At 34.6% G+C, this 20,359-nt stretch overlaps 1 protein-coding gene across 1 annotated transcript in view; it reads left to right on the plus strand.

Moving 5' to 3' along the window:
• Positions 1-20,359, plus strand: part of EXOC5 (exocyst complex component 5) — a 55,656-nt gene that overhangs the window by 20,537 nt on the left and 14,760 nt on the right. Inside the window, exons 3-12 of the mRNA XM_047079587.1 lie at positions 377-524; positions 2,487-2,681; positions 4,187-4,251; positions 6,771-6,799; positions 7,972-8,081; positions 9,514-9,558; positions 9,661-9,801; positions 11,357-11,439; positions 12,462-12,671; positions 14,289-14,436. Coding sequence (XP_046935543.1) covers positions 377-524; positions 2,487-2,681; positions 4,187-4,251; positions 6,771-6,799; positions 7,972-8,081; positions 9,514-9,558; positions 9,661-9,801; positions 11,357-11,439; positions 12,462-12,671; positions 14,289-14,436 — 1,174 coding nt within the window. The remainder of the gene's footprint in view (positions 1-376; positions 525-2,486; positions 2,682-4,186; positions 4,252-6,770; positions 6,800-7,971; positions 8,082-9,513; positions 9,559-9,660; positions 9,802-11,356; positions 11,440-12,461; positions 12,672-14,288; positions 14,437-20,359) is intronic.

The following is a 20,359-nucleotide window of genomic DNA, read 5'->3' on the forward strand; positions in this document are numbered from 1 at the left end:
TTAATATTTTCTTCAATTAGTAATAAATCAGAAAAGGTTGGTTCTACCTGTAAAATAAAAACATGTTGAATATGTTGTTTTAAGTGTAGTTATAAATCAGAGGAACAGAAACTCATTGCCCTGGAATGCACAGTATTATTTTTATATAGCATGTTTATCGTTTTGACTGTTTTCTATAAAATTGGTTTCTATTCTGGCAGAGATTCTGAGTGAGGTTTTCATTCATGTTAAAGATAATTCCTAAGATGCTATAGAGAAAATTAACATCATTCCTACCTTAAGAAATGCTTATTAATATTCTGTTACAGATGAACTGGTCAGTTCCTAATGATTAATCATAGATGGATTGATACATACTCTGATTTTCCTCTACTAGGTTATTAGAAGAATTTGTAAATCATATTCAAGAACTCCAGATAATGGATGAAAGGATTCAAAGGAAAGTAGAGAAACTAGAGCAACAGTGTCAGAAAGAGGCCAAGGAATTTGCCAAGAAGGTACAAGAGCTCCAGAAAAGCAATCAGGTAAACACTGATTAAGCACTGAATAGTTTATACAGATTATATTTTTATTCCCTTCCACTATTAAGTTCTTAAAGAACTCTAGTCAAATAATAGTAACCATTGAGGTTTCTCTCCACCGTTTGCATCCCTGGGGAAAAATGTCAATGAATTGTTGTGAGGCACTCTTAGCACAGACTTGCTGTTGATCCATGGTTTGGGATCACAGTATTCCCTTCTTAGGTTGGAGTGGCATCCAGTACAGTCACAGTGCATTCTTTGAAGAATGTCACTTTAGCTGACCTGCATTTTTAGGGGCTCATGATTAGCTTGGATATTTAAGTGTCATTTGCATTCTCATTTAAACATAAAACAAAGCAATAACAGAACAGTATTGCTTGGATCACATTTTTCCCTGATCTGGGAAGTTTTACAGAAGTCCCGGAACATGTGTCCCCATGAGAATTGTAGTATAACATGGGGAAAGTGAATGCAGTACTCTTCGTCAATCCATTTTGAAGTAAAATCAAATCACAGCCTGGCCCTGGGGTAAGTAGGCCAAATTTCTTAGCCCTTCTTAGGTCCTACACTGAATCTGGAATCTGTGAACCCCTTTTATGGCCTGGGCCTGATCTGGAACTTGATTGCCCTGTATAAGTGTAGTTCATGGAGCATTGTGTAGCATTGCTGCCTCCCAGGGGCTGTTTGTTCTTTAGTGTTAGGGATTAGCAAACTGATTTCTGCTCAGATTTTATTTAGTTAGATTCCTTCGCTTAAGCATATATGGCTGTGAGAAAACATTTAATAAAGTCAGTAGTTTACATAAGATAGAGGATGTGTTTTTACATAGTCAAAGTGATAGATTCCAAATACTTCCAATGCAGTTTTCTCTTGGTAATAATAATGGTATTATTAGTTAACCTAACAAGCTCTGGAGATAAGTCTGCTCTGCCACTTACTAGCAACTTAACTTCCCTGTGCTTTAGTTTTTTTCATCTATAAAAATAGGTGGTTACAAGGATTAAATAAGTTAATACATATAATATGCTTAGAACAGTGTCTGGCCTAGAGGAAGTCCTTAGTGAATGTTTGCCTCTCCCCCCCGACCCCCATCTTAACTTAAAGTAAGAGTGAAGTGTCATACTGAATTATCACCAATTTTGTTATTGGCAGTTCTAAGGCATTCATTGTGTATAATTTTCATATACCACAGAACAATCTCTATAGTCAGAAAAGAGGAAAAATAGGAAGTATTGTACCTTTGCTTCATTTAAATAATTGTTATAGTCTTTTCTGTTTTCAAAACTGGGCAAGAACCATCTTACCTTATTTCTAATGTTGGCATTGCTCTTCAAATATTTAAAATACGTGTTAACTATTTATTTTTGAGAGAGAGAGAGAGAGAAAGCACGAGCAGGAGAGGGGCAAAGAGAGAGGAAGAGAAAGAATCCCAAGCAGGCTCTGTCAGCGCAGAACCAGACATGGGCCTCAGTCTCACAAACCATGAGATCATGACCTGAGCCAAAATAAAGAGTTGGACGCTTAACCAAATGCGCCACCCAGGTCTCCCAATATTCTATTTTTAATTAGTGTTTTTCACGTCTGACGTATTTTGACTCCGCGTGATGGCAAGCAAATTGTCCAGATCATGGGTCCCTTTGATACTTAGTTCATTGTTTTCAGGACTAAATGGTACTGGGAATGTTGTTAAACAGGATGCTGTTTTGTTTCTAAACAAATGTTGATAAAATGTTTTAATAGTTAAAGGTATAAAAGTGTGCAAGTTTGTTAAAAAGTTTTCAGATCATGTTATGCTGCTAATGGGCATAAGTTGTTTTTGTAGTTTACCTCATATATAACTCCTATATTATCTTCAGTTACCTAAGTTAGAGAGTAGGGATGAGATTGGTGCTCTGGGTTTGATATGAATTAATTTATAAACTGGATTCTCTGATTATATTTTATGCTTGTGTACATTTTTCCTAGGTTGCCTTCCAACATTTCCAAGAACTAGATGAGCACATCAGCTATGTAGCAACCAAGGTCTGTCACCTTGGAGACCAGTTGGAAGGGGTCAACACACCTAGACAACGGGCAGTGGAGGCTCAGAAATTGATGAAATACTTCAATGAGTTTCTAGATGGAGAATTGAAATCTGATGTTTTTACAAATTCTGAAAAGGTGAGCACTATCAGAATGATAAAAGCAAGCTGCATCATTAATAGCAATGCCCTAATTATTACTTTCAAATCACTGAGTAGCTGATTTATTGAAACTTTTTATTGTTCTGAAATGTGTATTAGTACACTTGCCTGCAGATTCCTGATGAAGTGTGTATATTCAGATTTTTAACTACAGGATTGTCTTGGCATTTTTGTTTATAGAATTATGTGTGGTTTGGAAATGCTGAGGTAACTATGTTAATAGTTCTTTCCCATAATTGACTTTTAATATTAACAGAATTTAATAGTTATATTCTGTTGGGTTTAGGGGGTGGTGTGACCTAAATCATTGATAAGCTGAAATATCTTTCTGTACAAGGAATTCAGAGTTTCTGGTTTCTGTTGCTTGAATAAAGAGCTCTAGTTTGGACCAAAGAGATTGGAAAAATCTGAATTGTTTATGTTAATCCTTTTCATGGTACTACTCACTTAATACTGGTCTGAGGGTACACGGTATTGACTGTTCTGCAATCTTGAAAGAAGGTTGTTTAGCTGACTTTCTTCCCCCCCCACTGTATGTCACAGTGACATACAGACAAGGAGAGAAGAGATAACTAAAACCAGAATGCTATGTTCACTATTGTTTGGCAACAGTTTGTTTGGCCCTGCTGTTGTCCACTTTGCTTGCCAGACTTCACATGAGTGCTTGGTTAGAAAGATCTGTGTTAATGTTTTTAGCTCTTGCTTCATGTTTGTAAGAGTCTCTTTATTTTTTAGTGTAAAAGAAAGTGGGTGATCATAAATCAGTTACTGAAGGTGTGCCAAAACTCAGTACTTAATTGAAACTTAAAGAAAAAGAGAATATTGTATAACTCCCCCCACACATTAGTGTAAGTAAGCATGGTCAAATATTTGCATTTCAAGAACTTTAGACCCTTGGCCTGAATCCTTTAGTTCCACCACTTAAAGAAGTACACCTCTGTACCATATTTCATTCAGGAGACTTCATATTCAACTCTATATTTGCTTTTAGAACAAGTTTTATAAATTTATGTGTTTATTAAATGGTAGGTATTTTAGCTGTTTTATTTAGTTATATTCATTCAGTTCAGCTTAAAGTGGGATATATGCAGCAATATGATCTGAATTATTTTCATAAATCTTGTTTGTCTTTTTTGGGTTCATAAACCAGAAGAGACACTTAGGCTTTCAGCAAGCAATGATTTTAATTTTTTCAGAGTAAACTTGAACTGCAAGTTTCACTGGGAAGGGATTATGGCATTCTAAAATCACAAAATTTCAATACCAGAAAAACAGATGTTTATGTTTTATTGATTCATTTATTGATGATAATGTATTTCTGTTGCTCACAAGGTTTTATTTGTATGGATTTTAAAAGATAATTGTTGGAGTGAGGGTCTATTGGCATACATAGGGGATTATTATTTTTTTCAAATATAAAGATATATTTGGTATGTATAGGGTTTGTTTTTTTAATTATTGCTTTCATTTATTTTTGAGTAGATAAAGGAGGCAGCAGACATCATTCAGAAGTTGCACCTAATTGCCCAAGAGTTACCTTTTGACAGGCAAGTTCATTTCTCCAGAGCTAATTTGCATGTATGCTATAATTTATAAAGTTTTATTTTTCCCTGTATGTTTTTGTTTATTCAACAAGAGTTTATTGAGTACCTCCTTTGTACAAGCATAGTATATAAGAGTTGATTGAAAAAATATAGTTTCTTAATGTCTAAATTTAGTGGTATACTTTGAAATACTTTCAACCTTTTGTCTTTTTTTTTTTTAAGTTTATTTTATTTTGAGAGAGAGTGCGTGCGTGCGCAAATGGGTCAGGGGTAGAGAGAGAGGGAGAGAGAGAATCCCAAGCAGTCTCCACACTGCCAGCAGAACCCCAGACATGAGACTTGATCTCATGAACCCATGAACCGTGAGATCATGACCTGAGCCATGATCAAGAGTCAGACACTTAACTGATGGAGTCACCCAGGTGCCCCTCTTTGTCTTTCTTCTGAAAAAAAATTGCTGAAGAATTTTGAAATTTCCTAAAGTGATGTTTTAAATTTTCATTTTTTTTTGGACTCTGATAAGCTGGAATGGAGGGAATGGGGAAAGTTTAAACATGGGGCCATTCAGCTGCTTTTTCTTATATCTAGATGAGAGTCCTTAAACTTTATGGAGTTTTAGACACCTTAAAAGTTGATGAAAGCTAAAAAAGTTTCTTCAGAAAATTCAGATCCACACAGATTGTTATAAGCAACTTCATGGAATTTTAGACTCTTTAGCCTAGCCACAGACTCCTCCTTAGGGACTTCAAAATTGGACCATTTCCTTAAATAGGTAAAATGTGTAGATCACAATAAGTTGCCTGATAATTGTTGGATAATCTCTCCATTCTATTCTGCATATACTCATCTTTTCCTATTTCTCAGTTACATATTTCTCTTACAATTCTGTTTTAGTCTCTGCCAAGCCTTGGAGTTGAATATATGTCCTAATTAGTTTTAATTCTTTCACAGAGATCAGTATGGCCTTACATGCATTCTATTCCACCGTGACTTTGATACATCAGTTTTTTATAACTCTACTTTTTTAAAAAAATTTTTTAATGTTTATTTATTTTTGAGAGAGAGACATATTGCCAGTGAGAGTGGGTTAGGGGCAGAGAGAGAGGGAGACACAGAATCTGGAATAGGCTCCGGGCTCCAACCTGTCAGCACAGAGCCCGACGCGGGGTTCGAACTCACGAGCTGTGAGATCATGACCTGAGCCAAAGTCGGATGCTCAACCGACTGAGCCACACAAGCACCCCTGCACAACTCTACGTTTTTATCACCTTCTTTATCTGTCTTTGCCATCTCTTTTGCCAACCATCCTCCTCTCTCTCCAAACTGATTACATAGGATCTCTCAACATTACTTTTTCATAATGCACATTCTCCCTTGATATTTAAGATTTTAAAAAATTCTAGTGTAGGGGCGCCTGGGTGGCTCAGTTGGTTGAGCGGCCGACTTCGGCTCAGGTCATGATCTCGCGGTCCGTGAGTTCGAGCCCCGCATCGGGCTCTGTGCTGACAGGTCAGAGCCTGGAGCCTGTTTCAGATTCTGTGTCTCCCTCTCTCTGACCCGACCCCGTTCATGCTCTGTCTCTCTCTGCCTCAAAAATAAACGTTAAAAAAAAAAAATTAAAAAAAAAAATTCTAGTGTATGGTAGTATGTAATATTTTAGTTTTTGAATTTGCAAAGATTGGATGGTTCGTCTGTAACACACATTGCTGGGTCCTTTTTATGACTTCTATTTTATGTTTCATATACTGGTCTTGTTATTTTTCTTTTAAATAACAGTAATGGAATTTTTTTTAATGAAAAAAATCCCAACAGAAGGGGCAAATAAACAAATAGGAATTTAAAATGTTAGCGAATAGGGCCACCTGGGTGGCTCAGTCAGTTAAACATCCGACTTCGGCTTGGTCATGATCTTAGGTTTCATGAGTTCAAGTTCTGCATTGGGTGAGCTTGAGCCCCTGCTCTGAGCTCCACATTGACAGTGTGGAGCCTGCATAGGAATTTCTCTCCCCCTCTCTCTCTGCTCCTCGCTCACTTGTGCACACACTCTCTCTCAAAAATAAATAAATTAAAAAAAAATCTTTTAAAAACTTGTTAGTGAATATAAGCAGAGACAATAGCTCAGTGTTGGGGCTGGTGGGGTTGTTAATGCCTCATATAGAACATCTCCCTCTTTAACAAGTTATTGGTTATTCAGAGTGAATTTCATAAATGAGAACTAGCTGCCCCATCTGAATGGCCCAAATTGTTTTGTTACCTGGCATGCTTACTATCAGTACTCTTTCCCTCCTGGTTGGCTGACTAGCTGGTTTGTTTGCTTTCCTTCTTTCCTTCCTCCCTCCCCCCCTCCCTCCCTTCCTCTCTTCTTCCCTTTTCCCCTCCCTTCCTTCTTTCCTTGATGATGACCTTTAGTACAAAGGTTTCCCTTACACTCCCAGACCCCGTTTCCCCTTTTATTAACATCTTAGATTACTGTGGTACATTTTTCTCTAGTATGAACCTCATCATTGGTTTTTATTTTCCAGATTTTCGGAAGTAAAATCCAAAATTGCGAGTAAGTGGAGTTTGATTTATTTAATAGTTGTGGATAGGTGATAAAAATACTTCTGTAAAAGAAAAATAGTAAAAGGAGAGATAGTGGGAACAATGTTATCTTCTCACCATATCCCTGAGTTTGACTCCTCTTCCTTGAAGCAGTCATTACCAGGTTCTTAGGTATTCTTCTAGAATATCCTATGGATATACAAGCATGGGACATAAATCACATATACATGTGTAGAATTTAGTCCTACTGTCCCTGGTTATTTTTAAATAATTGGTAGCATCCTATACAAATAGCTTTATACCTTGTGTTTTTAATTTAACAGTGTATCTTGGAGGTTGTTTTGTATCCATGTATCTGTAAAGTAGGTTCTTTGTCTTAAAAGCTAAGAGCTTTTAACTTAAAAGCTCATGTGAGCATTTCAGTATCTTTATAACTGCTTACATGATTAGTTTTATCCTTTCCAATCTTTGGATTATATTTTAAGCAGATCATTCTGGGTCTCTGGAAAAGCCATTATATTTGCAGGCTCCCATGGTAATTTGAGTCATGTTTGGGAGACCATTGCATAGAAGGTTCAGAGAGCCACCTATTTTCCCAAAAGTGTCACAATAAGAATGACATAGATAGTTGGACTTCTTGGCAACGTTTCTGATTACTGTAGATTAACACAGCATTCAAGTTTTCACACAGAACATTAGTAGCCTCAATAATGTAGTGAATCAGACACCATGTATTATCTTAAGGTGATATTTGGTGTTAAATCCACGATAGTTCATGGTAAAGACATCTGAATTCTAGTAAAGAGTTCTGTAGTCCTCTTCACCATTTCTACAGCTTTATGTTTAAGATTTTTCCTATCTCATACTATCAGAAATGACATCCAGAGGTTTATCTCACTCAGCTGCTTTTTTAAGTAACAGTGGTAAGTGGTAGTCAGACCAAGGGAGTTCAGCTGTTTTCCTGGTTGGGAAGATTTCTTTGTCTTTAAAAATATAGATTTATATTATATCATAGTGTATTTTAGGGGCTAGACTCACTGCCTATAATCACATATTGTTTTTATAAGTCTTTCAAAAGAAGGCTAGATCCATAGTCATTTTATTTGTAAATAATTCATGTGCTTGTAAATAACTTGCATACGTTGTCCCATTGTAGCTGAATTACTTCCTTTTTACTTTTAGGTAAATACCATGATTTAGAATGCCAACTGATTCAGGAGTTTACCAGTGCTCAAAGAAGAGGTGAAATCTCCAGAATGCGAGAAGTAGCAGCAGTTTTGCTTCATTTTAAGGTAAATAGTAATTATTAAAAATGAAGATTAATCTTCAAGATTGTGGAGATTATATAAATTCTATATATTATAGTCACCGATTATCCTGTTAGTTGTATGACTCTCACAGTAATTATTTTTATTGTTTTGAACAATTTAAATGTATATTTCATATCTCTTCCATAAATTATGTTAAATTTTAGGTATTTAATATTATATTCAATAAAATTTTATCAATGACTTTTTATATTGGTTGACATAGAAAATCATACTGTCTTCTTGTCTTTTTATTTTTTCAGTCAAACATGTTATGAAATAGGTCAAAAGTAAAAAGATTTAGCTTTAAATATCTGGTGGAATGTAGGAGCCAGAGATTAGATGGAATATAATTAGTAAAAGACTTAAATCCAGAAGATCTTAGGTGGTAATACAAAGAAATACTATCTTCTTGGATTTTGAATTAGGGAGAGAATCCCTATAAAGAAATTAAAGAAATAGTGCTTTGCAATTTGTTTCCTTTTTTTTTTTTTTTCAGAGAGAGAATGCAAATGGGGTAGGGGGGCAGAGGGAGAGGGAGTGGGAGAGGGAGAGAGAGAGAGAAAATGAATCTTAAACAGGCTCAGCACAGAGCCTGATATGGGGCTTGATTCCATGAGTCTGGGATCATGACCCAAGCCGAAATCAAGAGTCGGACTCTCAACCACCTGAGCCACCCAGGTACCCCCGATCTGTTTATATTTGTATCTGAGTAGGAAATAGGAGTTTTTTGTTGGACTTTACACTTACAAGTAACATATTAAGTATTGAGAATGGCTCTTGACACAATAGTGTACTTTGGCATTGCTTACTTTCCTTGTTTTTATGTATGATTTGTTAATGGACAAAAATCATTATAGAGAGCTTAATATGACACATTATTTTGTTTAAATACATTCTGCTAAAATAGATTTAATTTTAAAAGTAAATTTCCAGAATGCCAGTTAAATACAGCTCTGTTCAGAGTCTTGCAAGGGAACACAAATGCTTTGAATCCAAGAGTGGAAAGAAGGAAATATATATATATATTAATATGAAATACATAATGTATTTATTTATATATATTAAAAACCTTTTCTCAAGACTGAATCTGTGTGTGTGTGGGTGCATGCATGCATATACATGTTTTGGAGTTGAAGGAGATTGGCTAGGTGATCATAGGGCAAAATGACTACAAAAAACTCATACCAGTTTTCTTCTTTCATTCTAAAATCTTGCAAGGATATGAACCAGGTGATCAATTTCATAAAAAGCAACTGGGAGAATTTCATTTAAATCCAACAACTGTTACTATTGGTGATTTATTAGGACATAGACATAGCTTTATTACATATAATAATTTTTATTGAGATTATTACTGTTGTGATTATTGTTATTAAAACAGAACTGTGATAATGTATTTCTTTCTTCTTTGTAGGGTTATTCCCATTGTGTTGATGTTTATATAAAGCAGTGCCAGGAGGTAACCTAATAGTACACTTTTCTGGATTTTATTTTATGCTAATTTGTGTTTTAAAAACCATTTTAAAATTATACATTAACTGTGTAAAATGCCTCTGTTTAGGGTGCTTACTTGAGAAATGATATATTTGAAGATGCAGCAATACTCTGTCAACGGGTAAACAAACAAGTTGGAGATATCTTTAGTAATCCAGAAACAGTACTGGCTAAACTTATTCAAAATGTATTTGAAATCAAACTACAGGTAATTTTAAACTATGACTAAGTAATTCTTAAGGCAATAAGTGATTTTTTTCTCTGTTTTGAAAGTTATTTATTTTTTTAATTTTTGGTTTACTCATGTAATGCCCCTTGGAATAGTAATCTCCTTATTCAGTGAATGGGAAAAGAATAACAACGTCATGCTTTTTTAAAAAAATATTGTTCACCAGGAAAAAAGGTGCTAATCACCAAGCATCATCAGAGCACATGTTTAAAATTTGTGTAGCAGCAGTTCAAGTCATAAAAGGTTGTAGAGGGGTAGCCTCAGATTGTTGTTGTTGTCGTTTTTTTTGTTTTTTTTTTTGAGAGAGAGAGAGCATGCTAGTAGGGGAAGGGCAGAAAGAGAGGGGGACAGAGGATCCAAAGCAGGTTTTGCACTGACAGCAGAGAGCCCGATGTGGGGCTTGAACTCATGAACCATGAGATCATGACCTGAGCCCAAGTCAGATGCTCGACTGACTGAACCACACAGGTGCCCCGGTAGCCTCAGATTTTTATTTTTATTGGGTCCTCACTTTGACCAATGAATGTATTTATGAAATTGAGTAAGAATTTTAAGCACAGTCTGTAGAATTTTCATAATATGGTACTAATATGAAAAGAAAAAACATAGTAATTTCTAGGTGTGTAGGATGGTTTAGTGTTGTTTTGGCTGTATTTCATGGACATGAGACACAAAAAAGTTCCATGCTGTTCCGCCATCTTGGCTCCTCCCGAAAACAGTAATTTAATGTACAACCTGGACTCCCACTATACATTAAGGCAACGTTTCCTAAACTATGTTTTCTACTGGATTAAGCAACATAAAAGAAGTTTTTGTTTTTAAAACACAATTCAGAACTTTTTATAGTCTTTAAAGGTACTAACACATATTGTGATTCTCTAGGAGGAATGTAAAGTACAGCATTTCCCAATTTTAGAGTAATGCCTGTTAATCATAGGGGACACTAGTGTTAGCCAGGCCACAGTTTGAGAAATGCTGCTTTAAGGAATTGACTATATCGATACAGCATCAGGTTTTGTTTTTTGGGTTTTGTGGGGTTTTTTTGTTTCTTGTTTTTTTGAATATTTATTTATTTTGAGAGAGAGAGAGAGAGAGAGCATGAGCAGGGGAGGGGCAGAGAGAGAATCCCAAGCAGGTGCCACTCCATTAGCATAGAGCCTGATGTGGGGCTCAATCCCAGGAACTGTGGGATCAGGACCTGAGCCAAAATCAAGAGTTTGATGCTTAACGAACTGAGCCACCTGGGTGCTTCTGGGTTTTGTTTTTTAAATGTACTTTAAAAAGCAAGATAGGCCAGTTTGAAAAGAAATTCTGAAATTCTTAATACTTATTCCCAAGACTGCTATAGATGAACATGTAAATATGAGAAGCATTAAAATTTAAAAGCCTATTATTTTTTTATATTGGTATACTTCTTATGCATTGCCTTTTCCATTGTATTTTAAGTAAGAACAGCCCCAGAATGTGGAGTAATTTAGAGAAAAAATATAATGTTTACTTGACATAATGTTGGCCTTTTTTTTTTCCCTTCCAGAGTTTTGTGAAAGACCAGTTAGAAGAATGTAGGAAGTCTGATGCAGAGCAGTATCTCAAAAATCTCTATGATTTATATACAAGGTATGTTTTTAATTACTAGAAAATAGTAACATCTCAGATTTTCTTTCCTTTTTTTTTTTTTAATAGAAAATGGTGAAGTATTCAGGTATTTTTGAGTAAAAGTTTGTTAATAGTATACCTTTCAGCATTAAATACTTGGTTACGTAGATTACTGTTATAGAAAGAGCAGCATTCTTAGCACATTAACTTAAGGAATCAGATATTCTTTATAGTCATGTACTTTAATGAAACTTTATGTTGTTTAAGACTCAAGAATTTTGTTTTGAATTTTAATTGTAAGCTAGTTCCCTATCATTTTTTTTCTAAGAAGTAGTATGATTATATTTATCTGCAGTTAAATCTTTAGAAATTGAGAAAGTCACAAATTCTTAACAAATGAGTTTCAGCCTTAAGTTTGATATGAAAATTTGCCTTAGGCTTTTGTAAATGAAAGTGTTACACTTAGAAATATTATATCAGAAGCTTCTTATTGGAGTTTTTTTCCAGTCCTATTGTTCTTTGTCAGTGACGTCATTTTGGGAGGAGGGTCTTCAAAAGTAACTATAATCAGGAGGTCCATCCCAACAACGTTTATTGTGAGTCTGTATTTAACAATGCAAAACAGAAAATTAAAGAAAAGTCCACATGGGCAAAGACAAAAGGGAGAATGAACAGAGAGTAGATCTTTCAGTATTCTGACTTGGGTACTATGTTATGAATGCCATTAGAGTGTAGTTGAAGTCATTCTGCCACTGTTGTCATTTCTAGACTGGTTGGTTGCCTAGATTTTTTCTCTTAAGTCGCCTATCCCTAGGAGATTATCCTTAGTCAGTTTGCAAAACCACAATGTTGTTTGTGATGTCAGTCTACTTTATATATAGCGCTGTGCAGCTTCTCTCTGTATCCTAAGCACCTTCCCAAGGTTTAAGAAATGGTGGTTTAACATAAGTTATTAAAATTACATTGTAAAAGTATGTATTCCTCAGTGTTATTACTATACCTAAAATATACATTCATCTTTTTCTCCCTTTTTCCATGAAAAGAACCACAAATCTTTCCAGCAAGTTGATGGAGTTTAACTTAGGTACTGATAAACAGACTTTCTTGTCTAAGCTTATCAAATCCATTTTCATTTCCTATTTGGAGAACTACATTGAGGTAGAGACTGGATATTTGAAAAGCAGAAGTGCTATGATCCTACAGCGCTATTATGATTCAAAAAACCATCAAAAGAGATCCATTGGCACAGGAGGGTAAGTGTTTTTGTTAAATGTTACAGTTAAAACTAAAGATGTTAAGAATTTTATTGTATTTGGACAAACTTGTCAAATATTGACAGTTACTGAAATTTTCTATGAAGAACTCATTTAACCCAGCTTATTTATGACACCACTGATCAAATCCTGTCTCTTGAACTATGTATTGAAATGACCTAACATGATGTAATTAAAATGTAAAGCAGAATACCAGCACTATAAATAGTCGCCTTTTTTTTTCCTAGACTGAATAAATTATTCCAGGTTATTAACTAGGAAGCACATCATTTTTTGTTGTTGCAGGTGTGGAAAAAAAATAGCAAATAGTTTACATTTTAATTACCCTGAGCTTTTAATGACTTGGGCATAAAATTACTTAATTAATACCTAAAGCCTGGGATTATTCACATACTAGAAGAAAATGATTTGTTCTAAGAATTGGTGGCATCTTAGTTATCCAGATCTCAACTATGTGGAACCCAGTCATTTTTAGTATGAAGCAGAATGACTTATGCAGAGCCATGTAATTAGAGTCCAGAGTATACTCAGATCACTTTCTTGATTCCCAGTTTGTCATATACTACATAATGATCAGGGAGAGGTTATAGTTAGGAATAAGAAGTGACATCTTGGGGGCACCTGGGTGGCTCAGTAGGTTAAGTGCCCAACTGTTGATTTCAGTTCAGGTCATGATCTCATAGTTGTGAGATCAAGCCCTGTGTCGGACTCAGCATGGAATGTAGAGCCTGCTTGGGATTCTCTCTCTGTCCTCTCTCTGCTTCTCTCCTGCTTGTGCTCGTGTGCACGTGTGTGTGCATGTGTGTTCTGTCTCTCTCTCTCAAAATAAATAAACTTAAAAAGTGACATCTGAAAGGCAGCAACAAATAAGGGAAGAAAAAAACTAAAGAACCATGAGAATTTAAAAAAAAAAATTAGTTTGGGGCTCCTGGGTGGCTCAGTTGGTGGAGCATGCAACTTTTGATCTTAGGGTTGTAAGTTCGAGACCTCCATTGTGTGTAGAGATTACTTTAAAAAAAAAATAACATCTGAAAAAAAAATGTTCACAATACTCCAGAGTTAGGTAGTCTAGGAGCAAAAGAAGTTTAACCTAAAGATACCACCGTATAATAAATGTTCAAAGTGACTGGTTACTCAGTCATTAAGAAAAGCTATATTATGGTTAATATATCTTATTTAATAATAATGAAGAAATAAGAAGTATGTTAAAATGGTTAAATGTATTTAAAAAAGCATTAAATTTTTAAAGTTTATTTTAAGAAGGACCATTTAGTTATATTAACTAATTTGGAATAGTCCACCTGCTAAGGAAACCAAATAAGGAGTTTTTGGCTATTGAGTCAGAATTATAGAGCTGAAAAAGACTTTAAAAGTCCTAACTCCAAATATACTAATTTTTCAGATGAAAGTCTTCTGTGTAGACATTAAGGCTTGTTTCACTTTATAGAACTAGAGTTTATTGGAATTTGAACTTTTAGGTCTCCTGGCAGTTAGTCCATTTTTCTTTGTTGATGTGTACTAAGTTGAACAGCATTTGAAATTGAAATCTGTGTATAATAAAGTGTTCTCTTTTTATTTCTTGTCATAATCCATTAGTATTCAAGATTTGAAAGAGAGAATTAGACAACGTACTAACTTACCACTGGGGCCAAGTATCGATACTCATGGGGAAACTTTCCTATCTCAAGAAGTGGTGGTTAATCTTTTACAAGAAACCAAACAAGCCTTTGAAAGATGTCATAGGGTAAGAGTAATTGTAAATTTATTTTATTTATATATAGTTGTGTATTTTAATTTTTGCCTTGTAATAAGATACAAATCTGCTATCTGGTTAGGTACAACTATTTTTTGTAATATAGAGTTTTTGTTTTGAAGAACAGAATTATTTTTAAAGTTATTTAGAAGTATATTTTAATATAATTTTACGAGTTGAATATACCAAATTTTTTTGTAAGATATTAAATCAATACATGAAAGGGAGGTTTAGAACTATCTTATAAAAATATAGAGCATTAGGGAGAGAAGGATGTTTTAAGAACCCAGGTATTAAAGGAAAAGAATGAAAAGTTGACTCTATTAAAATTTAGAATTTCTTTCCAACAAACACACTTTAACAAAGTAAACAGATAAGTCACAGCCTGCAAGAAGTATTTATAGCTAGTATTACTAGCAGAAGATTATGTGAAACAAATAATAGTGGCACATAATTGTATAGCACATACCATGTTCAGAGCACTTTAGGTATACATTACTCATTTAATCATTGTAACAACCTTGTGAGGTTTTTATTCCATTTTACAGATGAAGAAACTGAGATATGTACCTCTTAAGCAGTGGAAATGAGAGTTGAGACCATCCTAATTTTTTATTTGTATTGATGTGTATATGGTTTATATATTTTATATTGACAGACGGTAAATCAGTATAAATTACACACATAAATCAATAGAAAACAAAGGCTACACATAAACAAATAGAGAAAATGCAAATTACCAATAAGATTTTCACTCTCACTAATAGGAAAATGAAACGTAAAATAGGGAAAATAGTATCTCATTCAGTCTGCAAAAATTAAGTCTGATGATATCAAGTGTTGGTAAGGATGGGGAGCAATAATTTTCATACGCTGCCATTGGAATAAAAATTGTATCTTTACTTTGGATAGTAACTTGAGAATTCCTTAGGGAAACTAATAGGTATATGTGCCACATTGTTTATAATGGTAAAAAATTAGAAGCAAATTAAGTGTGCCTCAAAAAGAAAATTGATAAACTGACATTGTTGATACACTAGAAAACTATATAACAATTTAAATGACTAGAGTTACATGTATCAACATTAGCAAATCTCAGAAATACGATGTTGAATACAAGATGGGGAAAAGATATATTCAGTATAATACCTCTATAGAAATTTTTAAAAAGTAAAACTATACCTTATATCGTTTAGGGATGTGGACAAGCATAGGCATGATAACTTCAGGATAGTGGTTGCCATGAAGGAGGAGTACCTAAGGGACTGTATCCATACTTATAATGTAGGACCCCCTCACCCCCCAGATCTGAAGTACATTTGGAAAAACGTTAAGATATGACACATCTGGGGGTTATGGATATATTTGGTAAATCACTGTGTCTAGTTTTCTGAATGCTGGAAATAGGTTAAAATACTTCTAAAGATCATCGAACTTGAAACTGTCAACATTATATTGTTTGAGTCACAGTAACTAGCTCTAAATCATGACCTTTGTCTAGAAACTTACAAGATAGAAATTTAGTTCAATTCAGTGCGTTCTGATCCAGCAACATTATGTTTTTACTTTGTACCAGCTGCCATGTTAGACATTGAGGATATAAATGAAAGACATATACCTTACTTTCGAATAGTGTGGAGAAAGGAGGTAGCATATAAAGAATCAGTGCAAAGTAGGTATATCCTGCTGGGACCAAAGAAGATGCAACCAGCTCTGCCTGGTGAAGGAATTGAAGAAGAGTATTTTTTATAAAAGATTACAAGAAGGGAACTTTTGAGGCCTGAGTCTTGAAAGCTACATAGGATATCTACAAGAAGGTAATTCTTGCAGAGAGAATACTACATATAAAAAGACATACATAGGGCTGTCTGGGTGGCTCAGTCAGTTAAGCGTCCAACTTTGGCTCAGGTCATGATCTCACAGTTGATGGCTTCAAGCCCCTTGTTGGGCTCTGTGCTCCAGCTCGGAGCCTGGAGCCTGCTTTGGATTCTGGGTCTCCCTATCTCTCTGCCCCCCCTCCACTTGCTCTCTCTCTCTCTCTCTCTCTCTCTTTCTCTGTCTCTCAAAAATAAATAAAAATGTTAAATAAAAATAAATCCTTGGTGGATGTCAAATGGCTTTCTTCCTGTAAAAAAAAAAAAAGACATACACAAAGATTGGCTGTGCAGCATAAAATGCTTGAAATAAAAATGTACATTGGAGAGTAATAAAGGAAGTTGAAAATGTAGACAGAAACTTTTTGTGTACTCTGCTTAGAAATTTAGACTTGACCTTGTAGTTGATGATGGAAGCTTTAAAGGATAATTAAAAAGGGCAGTGTAACTTTTGCACTGTTGATGGGAATGCAGGCTGGTGCAGCCACTCTGGAGAATGTTATGGAGGTTCCTCAAAAACTTAAAAATAGAGCTACCCTCTAGCCCAGCAATTGTACTACTGGGTATTTATCCAAAGGATACAAAAATGCCCAGTGTTTATAGCAGCACTATCAACAATAGCCAAATTATGAAAAGAGCCCAAGTGTCCATCGACTGATGAGTGGATAAAGAAGATGTGGTATATATACAGTGGAATACTACTAGGCAATCAAAACAATGACATCTTGGCATTTGCAACAGCATGGATGGAACTGGAGCGTATTATGCTAAGCAAAGTAAGTCAGTCAAAGACAAATACATGATTTCACTCATATGTGGAATTTAAGAAACAACAGATGAACCTAGGGGAAAGGATGGAAAAATAAAAGTAGAGACCATAAGAAACTCTTAAAGAGAACAAACGGAGGATTGCTGGAGCTGTGTTGAGTGGGGGAGGGTGGGCTAAGTGGGTGATGGGCATTAAGGAGGGCACTTGTTGGGATGAGCACTGGGTGTTACATGTAAGTAAGGAATCATTAAATTCTACTCCTGAAACCATTGTTACACTCTATGCTAACTTGGATTTAAACAAAATTAAAATATTAAAATTAAAAAGGGCAGTGTAATTGGTCCTTTTTTAAAAAATAACTTCCAGATATCTTTGACATTCAGTAAACTGCATGTATTTAAACCACATGATTTGATAACTTTGATAAGTTATATCTACATTTCTGAAGCTATAACTTCAATCAAGATAACAGACCCAGTACCCCAAAAAGTTTCCTTTGTCCTTTTATAATCTCCCTTTCCTCTCCCTCCACTTCTGTTCTCATTTGCATGAGACTGAACAGCTTTATGTCACTGTAGATTCATTTTCAAAAAGTAGTCGACATTTGAGGACTGAGTCTTGAAAGCCAAATAGGATGTCTTCGAGAGGTTGATTAATTTTCTAGAATTTTTTTATAAATGGTATATAGGATATTATAATACAGTATTTTGTAAATGGTATATAGAATATATGTACATGTGTTTCTGGCTTTTTCAGCACGGTTCTTTAAGAATTCATCCATGTTGTGTATATTATTTACTATGTTCCTTTTTATTGCTGAGTAGTATGTCTTTGCATGAATATACCACATTCATGCAAATACATTGATGTATTTACCTATTGATAGACATTCAGATTGATTTCATTGTTTGACTATTAATGAATGAAGTTGCTGTGAACATTCATGCATATGTCTTTATGCAGACATAAGCTTTCATTTCTCTTGGATATATACTTAGTAGTAATACAGGTGAGGCATGTGGTATTTCTTTTAAAGAAACTGCCAAACTGTTTTCCAAGGTGGTGGTTTCATTTGACATTCCCACCAGCAATATGTGAAAGTTTCATTTGCTTCCCCATGACCTCCAACATTTGGTATGATCAATCTTTTTAATTTTAGACAATCTAATGGTGGATAGTGATATCTCATTATGATTTCAGTTTGCATTTTCCTAATGACTAATGATGTTGACTGTCTTCATGTGTTTATTTGCTATTTGTATATATTTGAGGTATTTTTTGTACATTTTAAAAATTGAGTTCTCTTATTTTTTGAGAGTTCTGTGTTCTGGTTACATTTCATTTATCAGATATGTGATTTGCAAATGTTTTCAGTCTGTGGCTTGTCTTTTTAATCTCTTAACAGTAGTGTTTCATTTGATGAAATATGGATGATGAGAAGTTCTTAATATTGGTGAAATCCAATTTAACACTTTTCTGTTATGGATGGTAGCAGAATTTTTGGTATCATATATAAGAAATCTTTGCCTAACCCAAGGACACAAAGACTTCCTATTATGTTTTCTTCTAATAGTTTAATAGTTTAAGATTTTGCATTTAGGTCTTTAACCAGTTTTGAGTTAACTTATGCATGTCATGTGATGCATGGATCAGAGGTGGGTTTTTTTTTGTTTTGGGTTTTTTTGTTGTTGTTGTTTTTTGCATTAGTATCCAGCTGTTAAACATTATTTATTGAAAAGCTATCTTTTCTCCACCAAATGCTTGGGAACCTTTGTCAAAAACCATTTGAGAGTTTATATGTTGATCTATTTCTGGACTCTGTTCCATTGATCTACTTGTCTTTGTGCTAAGACTACACTGTCTTGATCACTGTAAGTCTTGAGTCAGGTAGTATAAGTCCTCTAATATTTTCATATGCCTTATAATCAGTTTGTCAGTCTCAGGGGAAAAAAGTTTGAAATTTTGATTTTGATTGCATTGGATCTGTAGTTCTGTTTGTGGACAATTAACATCTTAACAATATTGAGTTTTTGGTCTATGAACATCGTATATCTCTCCATTTTTTTAGATCTTCTTTAATTTTCCTTAGCAATGTTTTCTAATTCTTAGCACACAAGGTTTATCCCTGAGTGTTTAGTATTTTTTGTGCTATTTTAATGTAATGTCAGTAGTATTTTTTTAATTTGTATTTTTGATACTCTGTGTTAGTGTATAGAAAAACAGTTGATTTTTATATGGTGATTTTATACCTGCAACCTAACTAAACTCACGTATTAGTTCTAATAGTTTGGGGTTTTTTTCTGTAGATTCCACAGGATTTTCTGAATAGACAATCATGTTGTCTGCCAATAAAGTCAGTTTTACTTATTCCTTTAAAGTATAAAAACCTGTTATTTTGTTCTCTTGCCTCATTGCATTGGTCAGAACCTCCAGTTCAGTGTTAAATAGAAGCAGTTTGAGTAAACACTGTGTACTATTCTTAACCTTAAGAATAAAACATTCAGGGGGCGCCTGGGTGGCTCAGTCGGTGAAGCATCCAACTTCAGCTCAAGTCATGAGCTCATGTTTCATGAGTTCAAGCCCCACGTCAGGCTCTGTGCTGCCTGCTCAGAGCCTGGAGCCTGCTTCGGATTCTGTGTCTCCTTCTGTCTATGCGCCTACCTCCCTCTCTCTCTCTCTCTCACTCAAAAATAAACATTAAAAAAAAAAAAAGAATAAAGCATTCAGTGTTTCACTATTAAGTATGATACTAATTGTAGGTTTTTCACAGATGCTCTTAATCAGAATGACAAAATTCTTTAATTTCTAGTTTTCTAAGTAATTTTATAAGATTAGGTGTTGTATTTTGTCAGATGCTTTCTTTTTATTTTGTTAATGTGCTGAATTACATTGATTTCCAAAAGTTAACCTTGCCTTTCTTGGATAAACCCCAATTGTTCACCATGTGTTATCCCATGTATATTTTGTTGGATTAGGTTTGCTGAACTTTTGTCAAGAATTTTTGTGTTTGTGTTCATGAGGGATATTGACTTAATACATATACTTTTTTCTCATAATGTCTTTGTCTAGTTTTGGTTGTCAGGGTAATACTGGCCTTGTAGAATGAGTTGGAAAATAATCCTTCCTCTTCAATTTCCTGGAAGAGTTTGTATAAAATTGGTATTATTTTTTCCTTAAATGTTTGGGAGAATTTACCAGGGAAGTCATTTGGGCCTGCGGTTTTCTTTGTGAGGGTTTTTAACTACAAATTCAACTTCTTGAATAGACTTAG

Source organism: Lynx rufus, unplaced genomic scaffold (genome assembly GCF_022079265.1).
Source record: "Lynx rufus isolate CCGP_SWC_20201006 ecotype Redwood Valley unplaced genomic scaffold, mLynRuf1.p SCAF_17, whole genome shotgun sequence".
Classification (NCBI taxonomy): Eukaryota; Metazoa; Chordata; class Mammalia; order Carnivora; family Felidae; genus Lynx; species Lynx rufus.